Source organism: Frankliniella occidentalis, unplaced genomic scaffold (genome assembly GCF_000697945.3).
Source record: "Frankliniella occidentalis isolate FOCC.00 unplaced genomic scaffold, Focc_3.1 Scaffold149, whole genome shotgun sequence".
NCBI classification, from domain to species: domain Eukaryota; kingdom Metazoa; phylum Arthropoda; class Insecta; order Thysanoptera; family Thripidae; genus Frankliniella; species Frankliniella occidentalis.
Genome location: NW_026267276.1, coordinates 809,132 through 821,224, shown reverse-complemented (window position 1 = coordinate 821,224; position 12,093 = coordinate 809,132). Strand labels below are relative to the sequence as shown.

The window sequence follows — 12,093 nt, the reverse complement described above, 5'->3', positions numbered from 1 at the left end:
TTATCCGTTACCTGAAATCATTAGCCCCCCCCCTCCCTGTTTCACTTTTGACAATGTTGTTTGGTAAACGTGAAATTGTTTTCTTCTGCTGCACAATAAGCTATTTTCTCTTTATTAGTTTTAATTCATCAGTACTCCAGCTGGTTAAACCTAATAATGATTTTTTTATCATTGCCTTTTTCTTTCTTCCTCGGTTTGCCGATATGGTTGATCGGCCACTTCGTTACAAAATAACTAATATGCGTCACATACTCATTATTTAGGTCAACCATACCAACTAATAATCAGTAGGGGCGTCGCTTTGGGCGTCGCTTTGGGAGTCGCATGGGTTTCGTGGTCCGATGCCGGAGGTGCCCGGGCGTGCGGCTGATAACCGCCTGACGAGAGCGGGGTAGGCAAACCCGCCGCGCAGCCGAGCATGGCGGGCCGGCCTTTGCCCGCCGGTCGTGTTGCGGTCGTCGCGGGCCGGGCGGGTCACGACAGATCCGTGTTCCTCCTGTTCCCGGCCCCGCGGGGGCCCTCACCGGCCCTCGCCCTCTCCGGGGAGTCGCCTGCCTACGCGCCTGCTGCGCCTCCGCTACACCCGACTACTCTGCTGCGGCACGAGAAATCAAGTACGACCCACTAACACAGCTGCAGGACCCTCCATCTCCTTAGCGATAGTTGCTGCCAAGGTTCTGCTAGCGCGCACGCGTGTGTGCGGTAGCCGCACTCCGATACATCACCCTACGGCCTGTCCGGCCCACCAGGGCCCCACTGGAGCCCCACTGGAGCCTCACAGAGGAGCCCGGTTGGAGCCCCACTGGAGCGAAACGCGCCCCTTTATATTCAGTTCGAGTCGGCCTGCAGGGAGGATGAATGGCTGCTGATGCGTCCCGGATTTGTCCCCCCCTGCTGGCCGCTGCCAGCTGCATGTAGGGAGAAACCCTCTCTAGCCGTTCAAGGTCCCCCCGCGCGCGACAGCGGGACCTGCAGGAAGATAGGGGAGGGGGAAAGGGTCAGCGTTATTCCAAAGATCCGAATCCGAGAGAACTCGTCAGCCTATTGATGTCACGTTTGTGACTAAGAGCTACTGCAACATTCTATCTTTCTTTATAACTGCTCTACGGCAGTAACCTGAATTCCAAATTGATGGATAGCGTCAAAATGAAAATAACTAAACTAGTTTCATGGCACTTAGTTAATGTCTTCTGAAAAGTTTTTCAGAGTTAAAAAAATAGTTCTACAGAAAAAATGCTGATGCTTAAATTATTTTGCCAACTTTGACCAGTTTACATAGATGTTCTGTGGCCGACAAAAATATTTTTAATCCGATTTCCCCCCCTGTCCGCACAACAATTTTTACCGAGTTCTGATGAAGTTGGAATGAAGATTCGCGCAAGCTACTTTCTTGTTGTGAAGCAGCTGGAGGCACTGTCTTTCTTGTTATGGCGCTCGTATGAAAACCCTTTTTTTTCGATCTGTGTGTGCACTTGTTATGCAACCCCTCTTCGCACTGGCGCTGGGCCGTATTGGTGACCGGAGCCGCAAACAGTTCCGCGGTGGCGGTAGCAGCGGCGGCACGGCTCCGGGGAAAATGCACGTAATTGTGTGCGGCCTGGTCCGTAATGTCTTGCTGCTGCGGTCTGGTCCTCGGCCTGCTGGTCCCTTGGCTCCCCCCGCGTCTCCCTTCGGGTCTCCCCCGCACGGCGGCGCACGGCCTGTCGGCTGTACCTCGGCGGGGAGCGGCGCGAAGTTACGGCGCTCTGTGCCCCGGGGGCAACATCGAGCCGGCTGCCTGCTGCTGCTGCCGATACAGCAGTTCCGCCGGAAACGGATGACTGAGCGACTTGAGGAGCGACTGACTTATCCATAATATTAATAATAGCTTTCTCTCGACGGAGGGTGGACGGCCGGGAGGGGGGAGTGTGCGGCAGCGGCGCGGCGGGCCCACGGGCACTCGAGACCGATCGTGACGACCTACACCACTAGACCGTGCGTGCGTGCGTGCAAAAGTGTGAGGAGGGTAAATGACGTGCTATACCTGCTTCGTCGTCTTTGAAAGATTTTTTGTTTTGTGTTGCTTTTTTTACAAACAAAAATAACACGCCTAGTTCACCTTTGGACAATCAATTCTCACGCGCACTCGATCTTGCACCTGGGTCTGGGGTCGGCGAGAGCGCGGTAGTGGGAGAGTGAGAGAAAAAGACGTAAGGGGGGAGGGAGCGGAGGAGACTTGAATGCACGGGGCGGACAAGAGCTTCTCCGTGCGGCCATAGGGCGCCACAGGCGCCATGCACGAGATCGGCACATGTTCTGGTCATTGTCTCAGCGATACGCGGGGGCTTTCCCTCTCTATGGCCCCGCCCCGCCCCGCCTCACCACACCTCGCTACGCCACGATGCAGCTTCGCCCCGCTAGGATTAATTGTCCGCTGTCATTGGAGCAGCCAGCCTCCCGCCGAATGGAACGTCCCCGTACGGCCTGACGCAAGAGGTGCGAGGAAGGACGCGACTAGGTGGGGAAAGTGCTTGTCATCCGATCTGGTTTTGTTTTTCCTTTCAATCAGAGCGAGTTCAGCTGAGTTACACAAAACTCTGTGAAGCCCTGAGCTAAGCGCAAGACAAAAAACAAAAAAAAAAAAAATTCCACCATATAAAGTGAAGAAATAACTTAAAATAAGTTGAAAAATCTTGCGGAGAACTCCTGAAACATTAATTAAAAGGCAGGAAAAGTCAGTATAAATCAAATCAATGTACTCCTGCTGTTGTACTGTACCCTTCTTCGCATGCTCGAGGATTTCACCCGACGGGAAAACGAACTCCTCTTTGCGGGCCCCCGCGAGCAAGGGGCGAATAACAATTACTCGCAATTGATTTATTCATATCAACTCTGCTTACAAATATCCTCCTCGAGCGGAGCGGGACCTCCTCACGGAAAAAAAAGGTTTAGTTGCCGTAGCAAACTGTTAGTTGTCACAACTCACATGTCAGTTGCTATCCGTCCAGAGAACACAGTCAGTTACCAGAACTGACGTCGAAGCTATGACTACAGAACGGTATTGCTGTCCCTGATACGCCGGATTTTGTTCTAACAATGCACTCCTGAATGATTCTGTCAACGTAGACGAAAGAGTTGTAACTGCCGATCCATTCGTAGTGTGCGCCTAAACACCAATCGTTCCATCGCCTTATAACGAAGCGTCACCATAACTGACGGAAGAGCTATGAGAAATTGACATGGTGGCTCTCGCGACCAATCGAGATGAGTTGAACGAATCGATACAATTTAGTTATTCGAACTTCGATGTTTGTTGGGAAGATAAAAAACGAGTGATGGAATTTATCAAGATCATTCCTCGCTCGGTATGCCGCCATTGCCGCCGTCGCCCGTGGACTTGGCATCGCTGCTGCGGTCCTGGGACCTCAGCCCTGATATCGTTCAAGCTTTTGTCGGTAAGTAAATGTCATAATTCTGATTTCAAGTATAGTGTTTGTTAAATTATCGGCTGTACGCAAATGTTGGATAGTTTATCGGCTTTGGCTATTTGGCTCTGATTTGGAAATATTACGGAAATAAGCCAGTGAGCGCATTGTGGTGTTTGAGGTTATGTATTTCAGTTTGACTGGGACTCTGCCGTGTATTGAATGAATGCATCGGGTCATTCAGCACATTACCTAAGTTTTAAATTTTGCTCATTTGTTTCGAGTACATAATGCTAACTTGTTCTTGTTAACACGTTCAGTGCGGCGTGACCCACACCGTGGGTCATAATAACATGACCGCCGACCCAACGTGTTGTGTTGGTTAATTACTTGTTACTTTCACTTGCGACTGAATAACTCGGAGTTTCTTTTACAATTTTCAGAGCAGCGGTTTACCACAAGCTCGTTGCTGCGCATTAAAAATGCCACCATTGAGCGGCTGATTCCTTTCGAGGGCCCCCGGTCTGAGTTTTTGTTTCATTTTGAACAAGTAAGAGCACTGACAAGTTTGGTTATGTAAGTAATTTAAATTGCATAGACTCATCTTTTCTTTATTTTGTCACAGTTTAAATCGCAGCAGCTAAAAACTGTGGTTCCCAACCCCAGTGACTGCTCAACTTTTGCAGATTGCATCCCCTCAACATCTGCTCGTAACACCTCAACTTTACGTCGTCCACCCAGGAAAAGGACTAAGTTTGATGAAGGGATGTTACAGGCCCTCCTCGCCCGGCCAAATGTCAATGTAAGTTTCATTGATCGTGCATTGTCGTTATTTAGGCCTCACAAAACATTAACTTCTGAAATGAATACTCGATGTCAACAATCCTTCTGAAATGATTTCTAGGAGCTGCACCAACATTTAAAGGAGTCAATACCCGGTCTCACTGTTCTTGGCTTCTACGCCAGTAAGTCGTTCCTTGACTACTTTGTAAGAGACACCTTGGCTCAGGAAGCCATTTTCAAAGAGCTCAAGGGAAACTACAACAGAGGGTAAGTTGATGTTTGTCCTCAATCGAATTGTGTTCTTGCAACAGTTGATTTTGTCTTGGATGCATGTCTACAAATTCAATTTATTTTCAGGTTGGTGCGGGATGATTTTGACAAACTCAGTGACAGTATTGTGAAGCTTTTTCCTAATGAAGCTAAGGTAACTATTTTACTTTGTTCCTGGTTTCCTGTTTTGAATCTTGAATATCTATCATTTTTTTCTGACTGACATATTTGCACAGCAAACATGGTATGACGTTGTTACCAAAAACAAACGTACAGTTGTGGAAGGCAAACTTCGCTACAAGTGGTACGGAGTCCGGAGGAGCCTGTTCGAAGCATGTTTAATTACAACGTTACCCAATGAGACGGCTGATAATATTGGCGAAGATTCAGGTATGCAAGACATATCTTAAATTAACCTATGTAAAAGTAGTTCTGTGCTGGGTATTAATATATATTCTGTTTTAGGTGATGACACAGACATTGACTGTAATGAAGAACTGGAACTTCTCTACAACCCAGGCAGTTCATGGCCAGATATACAGGCAGCCTGGGAGGCAACGTTCCGTGCAAGGAAACAGGTCTTTAAGAAGGAGTGCAATAAAATAATCAACATCTATCTAGACAAGTTTATTTGCTTGGCCAAGCCCCTTGGCTGGACACTGGTTGGTATATGTTCTTATGCAGCCTTTCTTTTTTTTTTTTAAGATTACCAGAGGTACATTGTTCAAATGTTATGTTTGTCAATCCCTAATTGTTTTTCTTTTCTGTGCTTAGATTGCTCAGGATGGAGAGAGGGAGCAGGAGGCATTAAAATCTGACATTCAGCTATGGGATGCTGCTGTTCCATTTTTATTAGCTGAGATAAGGACAGAGAACCCAACCTTTTTGTCTACCAATGTACCTGATGGTGAGTTTTATTGAAGTGTGTTAAACATGTGTTGGCAGGCTGAATCAATTTTAATCCACTTTCCTGGGTAAATTATACACCGAAAAAATTTGGTTACTTTGTTTTTACTCGGTGAAATAAGTGCAGTGGTATATCTCATGAGATTTCACTCAAATCTAGTTTAACTTTCACCAAAAGTGCATATGGTTCAAAAAATATTTTGCAGTTTCTTAATTTATAAGTAAATGCTCTAAGCTGCATTATTTTTTTTTATTTTCCACTCAAACTTTATTAGGATGTTACAACTAGGTTTTCAAACTTCTTTTACTTGAATTTAATACAAACAATGTTTACTTTTATAGATGTTCAGTTTCTATCTATCATCCGTGAGCTTCCAAATTTGTGGCGTGTGAGGACTGTGCCAAAGTCTGACGAAGCTTCAAAATCTAGTAAATGTTATCGACCCACTCAACAGGAAATAGTGGACTCCTTCCTCCTTCATGTTCAGGTAAGTCATTATTCATTCCCCCTTTAAGAAACATGTTTGTGAACAGAACCATTTTTATTTATAGTTATTTTTTTTTTTTTGCAGGACATTTCTTTAATCCAAGAGAAACTGAATGCCAGAAAAGTTACCCTACACAAATTCAAGCATCAACTGCAACCAGTGGCTGTGGTTGTTGGTAGTTATAATCTCATGGAAATCAGACAATGTTTCATTTGCGTTGACAACCATAGGTGGGAGGTTCCAACACCCCAGCAAGCAGTGTTTGGTGTTTTCAAACTTTGTTTTGGCCTGAATGCAAGATACCCAATTGAATCAAGACACATCTGGTTATTTTTGCAGTTAGCTGTTTTTAAATTCAGCACTCCACAAGATTATTTAAATGACAGAGGCCTTCGCTCTTATCTTGCTGCTAGACTAAAGGACTCCGAAAGGTTTAATAATCAATAATGAAGTGCAAATATTGCAAAGTTTCTGTGAATTCATTTAAATCCTACAAAGTGCACCACAGTATTGATCATGCAAACCAACCTTTCATGTGTCCAAATGAATCTTGTGGGAGGACTTATGGTGTGGCTGAGTATAGGAACTTTTTGAAGCATGACTGCTCTGGACTTTCAAGTAATTTGAGTTGTGCTAGTAGTAACCATATCACTCCCTCTCTAACTTTTGCTCTTCATGATTCTTCCAATGTGGAACACGAAAGTGATCAGAGTTCAAATAATGCTAGTTCACATAGTGGTCAGAGTTCAAATGACTTTTTAAAAAACATGATCAGTGACACAGACATTTTTGTGAGCAAGTTATATTGTAAGCCTAAGTTGCCAAGGCAGTACGTCCAAGATATTGTTAGTGATTGTAACTCATTTGTTAATAACAGTGTACTCTCAAATGTAAAGAATTCTTTGCTTACTTCAATGACTTTGGACTGTGATCAAATTAAAAATGTAGAGACTATTTTCTCAGAGTATGCTAATCCGTTTTCGCACTTATCAACAGAGTACCGCCGGTTTAAATACTTTGAAAGTAATGGTGATTATATTCCTCCAGTGCCTCATAAAATTGGAGAAGTTGACATCAGTGTTAAAACAAGTAATGGTCCTGTTCTTAAAACAAAGGATTGTTTTGTACAGTGTGTCCCACTAGGGAAAGTGCTGAAAAAGTTTTTAGAAATTCCTGGTTGCCTCAATGAAATTTTGTCCTATATGAATTCTGTTAATGCTAATGTAAATTCTAAACAAAATTTTATCCAGTGTGAACTGTGGAAGACTAAGCGTTCAAAATTTTCAGAAGGAGATATTGTACTTCCTCTTCATTGTTACTTTGATGAGGTGGAGAGTAACAACCCTTTAGGTTCACATACTGATAAATTAGGTGCTGTCTACCATTCTATTCCTTGTCTTCCAGAGGAATGTCAGGAATCTACCGTAAATATATTTTTAGGTTTACTGTTTGAGTCTTGGATGAGGGATTTTGGTGATGAAAAAGTTTTTCAACCTTTGATAGATGAGCTTATTTCTCTTGAAACTAATGGTATTCTCATTGACACACTAGAGGGGCCCAAAAGGATTTACTTTGTCACTGGCCTCTTGTTAGGAGACAACCTTGGACTTAACTCTCTTGGTGGGTTTGTTGAATGTTTTACATCTAATTTCTTTTGTCGATTCTGTAAAACTCACAGAAAAGTTACTACTACAGTGGCTGTTGAAGATAAAAGTACTTTGAGAACTGTACAGTCATATAATGATGATGTGGCTCTAAGTGATTATTCTGTTACTGGAATCAAGACTAATTCGGTTTTTAACCAGCTGAACTCTTTCCATATAACTTCAAATTTTGCAGTAGACGGATTTCACGACTTAAGTGAGGGGGTTGCCCATTATGTAATGCTCCATGTTTTAAGACATTGCATCCCAACCTATTTTACCATTGAAGAACTTAACCATAGGATAGCATTGTTTCAATATGGCCCTTGTGATTCAAACAAAATGCCCCAGGTGTCTACTGAATTCTCTGCCCGCCATAAATTGAAAATGTCAGGGTCGGAGACAGTCCTATTTGTGAAATTGTTCGGTCTTCTAGTTGGTGATAGGGTGCCTCTTGACGATGAATATTGGCATTTGTATTTGAAACTTGTAGAATTGTTTGATATTTGCCTCTCAAAGAATGTAGCTACTTCACTGGCATTGTCTTTAAATGTTATTGTTTCAGAGTTTAATTCAATGTATGTTAAAGTTACTGGAGATACCTTAAAAGCAAAATTTCACCACCTTGTGCATTACGGCACAGTTTTTGATCAGAGTGGGCCTATTACTGGTATGTCAACTAAGTCTTTCGAAAGGAAACATCGCTCACTTACCATCCCACTTGGTGCTACAGAGTCCCGCAGAAATATTGCTTTAACAGCAGCTATTCAACACCAACTGAATCTCTGTCATCGTTTTAAATCTAGAACGTCTCTTTTACCTGAAACAGAATTGGGTCCTTCCTGTGAGGTACTGCTAGATGATTTTAATAATCAGACGTTTTTGAAATTGCTTCCCAAGTGCATGCGTTCCTCGTCAGAGTTGCTGTCTCCTAGTTGGTTGAACTTAAAAGGAACTAGGTATAAATCAGGAATGGTGCTGCTTCTTGACATCTCTAAGACTGGAGGTCCTGTTTTAGGAGTTGTTGAATCTATTTTAAATTGCACGTGTCATGATGATTTTGTTTTTGTTTTCTCCTACCTTACTGTACTTGGTTTGAACGAACATGTTCATGCTTATGAGGTTCAAACTAGTGACAATTGGTCTTGCATAAAACCTGTCAATTTGTATGACCCACTCCCTTTAAACATTTATCACTCTGTTTGTGATAAAAAATATGTTATTTTGCGGTATATGTTGTGAAGTTTGTAAATGTGTTTGTAAATTGTAGAATAACTACATGTATTAATTATGGTTAAACTTGTAAGTTTTGTTAATGTTTAAATTATGTTATGATGAATTTTGTTTATGTGGGCAAGTACATCTATGCACGAATGTGTCAATAAACAAAATCAAGTTCAATTTTGACTTTTATTGAGAGTTTTGAGAAAAATCTACCTGAAAGCGCCTGACGGGCGAAGGGTAGGCACCCCCGCCCACCAGCTACGTCCACCACGTTGCCTACCTATTCGGCGCTCCGCATCGTACCGCATCTAAACGCTTTTAGTTACCGCCACAAAATGATGTGTTACGCCACTTAAGATTACTCGTTGTAGTAAAGCCCATTGATCGCTTCTCACAACTCCGTAGCTTTGGTTTCCGCTACAGTGATGGTGGTGTTGTGGCAGTTCACCGGGTACCTTGCAGTTATGAAACCTTGCACCAGCTGCTTCAAACACTATCCGTCAGTTACGACAACTAACGTGTTCGCTGGACCGCTAGCAACTGACATGTTAGCTGTCCCAACTAAACTTTTTTTTCCGTGCTGACCTTCCCCTCCGCGAAGGGTCGCGGGCGTGCTGCCCCGTCCCCTATTAATGCACGATACTGTGTGTCTGCACTAATAAATACCGACCAGTCCCTACACCTGCCAAGCAGCGCTTCTCTCTCTCTCTCTCTCTCTTTGCAAGTACAAGCACCAGGCCAGCAGGGGCCGCCTGCCTCACCACGCCACCGGATACAGGAACTCATAGATCGACTAATCGAGTTCCAGCATAGCCTGCAATGCGATACATCGAAGGGGAAAACGTAGTGTGTCGTGCGTTTTTGTCGACGGAATGAGCAGGGTGGGGGCAGAAAACTGTTATTAATGACGGTGGGAAGTCGCTCGTTCCATGACGAACTTATTCCAGCACAGCGACGATATCGAGCAGAGTTGTGGCGGTGGCGCGGGTTATTGAAAGACCGAAACCGACTGACGTCACCCGCGAGTGTCCCGCGGGGTTATTGGTAGGCCGACCGCCGGCGACCCTTGCAGTTCAGGGGCGCCTCCTTTTGCCTCCTGCTCCGAGGTGATGTAAGGGCTCAAGGCGACACCACCTGCAGCTCACCGCCCGTCATAGCGTTACAACACGGCGTACCGGCCCATCATTAATCGCGACGCCTTGTAGCGTAGCGTAGCGTGACCCGGCCGTGTGAACGCGACGCGCCCGCCCGCGGAGCGCCACGCCCCGCCACGCCCCGCCACGCCACGCCTCCAGGTGATCTGCACCGACGGGGGCGTGGGCCGCGGCGGTGGTGGCCCCCTCTCGGGTCAGCTGACAGGATGCGGATCAGGTAGGATGGGGACAGTTTGCCTCCTTGGTCATCATGACAAAACAAAGGTGCTACTGCACTAATGTCTTTGTAAAGGCACTAGAACATTGCCACAAATGGCACCGTTTTTGGCCGCCGTGTGGCGCCCCTGCAAAGGCACTATTTACTGACAGCTATAAAAAGGTTTTAGATAGCACCTTTGTTTTAACAGCGTAGCTCTGTGAAATTTCAAAATTTATCTTGGTTCTGTTGTACGATGTGGAGACCGATCTGTATACCGAACATTTCACGGCGTCAGAAACCTAGAAATCAACGAAGCAGCGCAGGTAACACTGCACAGAATCCCCTCCTTCTCCTTTGTCGCAGTTGTCGTCGAAATATGTCCCCCCCCCCTCTCCCCGTATCCCCAACTCGTCAAACAGGAAAAGAAAGTGATCATTGGTTGGGGGCTCTAAGGGGCCCCGCGTGCCTTTCGGGCTTCAGCAGCAGGGCCGACTGCGACCGCGCAGCGAGCGGGGGACTATAAAAGGGGCGATAACTCGCCGGCGGTGGAGTCTCGCGGAGTCAACTGCATGAGTCATCCTTGTCATATTATATTATTTCTCCGTCTTCTTGGAGGCGCCGCCGCCGGGGCTCCTTGAATAATCACTTATTTAACCGCCGCCGCGCTGCTCCCCCGCCTCCTTGAGCGAAACGCGACAAGCCCTTCGCCGCCGCAGCCACTCATATTGTCAGACACTTTCACGCCGAGCGGCGCGCGGTGCCATTGTCGGTCTAATCATCGAATCAATGGCGACTTACAATGGAACACGGCGCCGCCGGATCGCGCGCACACACACACACACGCGAGGTGTGTTTGTGTGTGTTGGTGTTTTCATATACCGGACCATATTATACGGAGGGCCAGGACACGATAGTTTAATGTTTAGTGTATTTGTGTTATTTCCGGTAAATCACTGTTAGTCGGTTAGGTATCGTCCAGAAAATACGGCCGTTTTTTCTCCAGATGCATTCGGGAGCTCAGCGCCTGCGAGAGTCGGGGTGGGCCACCCCGCAGTACACGCATGCACTGCAAGCATAATGTTGCCTATCCATCAGGCGCTTATGAGTCTAGTGGTGCGTAACGGCGAATGACGGACGTATGCTTCCTGTCTCCTGTATTATCCTGAAGCCTTTCGTTTTTAATTAGAAAGATATGAAATGTCAAATGCCGGGAGCTAGAGAGAATCCCCATTTTTTTTAGGCAACAAAATGGTTAAAGGAAGGGTGTCCATTTTTTACCGCGACCGGAGCACCGAGAACCGAGCGCGTGCGGCGGAGATTCCCTTTGCGCGCTTTCCTCCCCTAAGCGGATATGAGGAAAATTTCTTTTGCCTCATCCTGTCTGTCTGTCTGTCTGTCTGTCTGTCTGTCTGTCTGTCTGTCTGTCTGTCTGTCTGTCTGCATTCTCACCTGGCGTTGTCGTTCGTCACGTGACGAACAGTCTTTCCTCGCACCTCAACTTCGGCAACCGCTCGGCTTTCGGAAAGTCGCTTGTGCATATACGCGCCCGTGTGTTTGTCGGCGCCCCTCCCGTGGGCTTGGCTTTGGCGCGCTGCATGAGCCGCCCCGCCGCGGTGACGAGTGTTTGGCTTACGCACCTGTCAGGTTGTCAGCACTGCAGCGTCCTGCGTGCGTCGGGGCAGAGAGAAAGGTCGAAGCACTGCAAAACCATCGCGAGTCTGACCTAATAATGATTAACTTTATGGGTTAGTGCACAACATTTTTCTCGTAAGATTTAAGTTTGCTTCTTTTCTTTCCGTCTCAGTTGTTGGTTGTTGTTGGCCGTGGTCGCTGCTAACGCTGTGTGCGGCGCGGACGCGCAAAGGACTCCTCCGCGCGGAAGAGTACGGCTTGTTCTCGTTGTCAAAGCGGTACTTGAAGCAGCAGTCCGGCGAGCATCGCCGCGTTAATGACTCTGAATAAACAACAGAGTCATAGACACGCACAGCAGCAGGGGAGGCGTGGGAGCTCGTGGCCCCCGCA

The 12,093-nt window shown here is 46.2% G+C and overlaps 1 protein-coding gene across 1 annotated transcript; it reads left to right on the top strand.

Annotated features, from left to right (window-relative positions):
- The first annotated feature begins 3,224 nt into the window (after positions 1–3,224).
- LOC113208310 (uncharacterized) lies at positions 3,225–6,434 on the top strand. The gene is made up of 10 exons (XM_026425261.2): positions 3,225–3,434; positions 3,848–3,954; positions 4,030–4,206; positions 4,309–4,454; positions 4,545–4,611; positions 4,694–4,847; positions 4,923–5,119; positions 5,232–5,364; positions 5,706–5,851; positions 5,936–6,434. The coding sequence occupies exons 1-10, from the start codon at positions 3,347–3,349 to the stop codon at positions 6,296–6,298; spliced, it is 1,578 nt and encodes a 525-aa protein (XP_026281046.1). The 5' UTR covers positions 3,225–3,346; the 3' UTR covers positions 6,299–6,434.
- The last annotated feature ends 5,659 nt before the right edge of the window (positions 6,435–12,093 follow it).

What these genes read in the sequence shown, in the direction of transcription:
- LOC113208310 (XM_026425261.2), top strand. Translation starts at nt 3,347, where the DNA reads ATGCCGCCATTGCCGCCGTCGCCCGTGGACTTGGCATCGCTGCTGCGG. An exon ending in TATCGTTCAAGCTTTTGTCG is followed by an intron (nt 3,435 to 3,847) that starts GTAAGTAAATGT and finishes TACAATTTTCAG; the next exon opens with AGCAGCGGTTTACCACAAGC. An exon ending in CCTTCCTCCTTCATGTTCAG is followed by an intron (nt 5,852 to 5,935) that starts GTAAGTCATTAT and finishes TTTTTTTTGCAG; the next exon opens with GACATTTCTTTAATCCAAGA.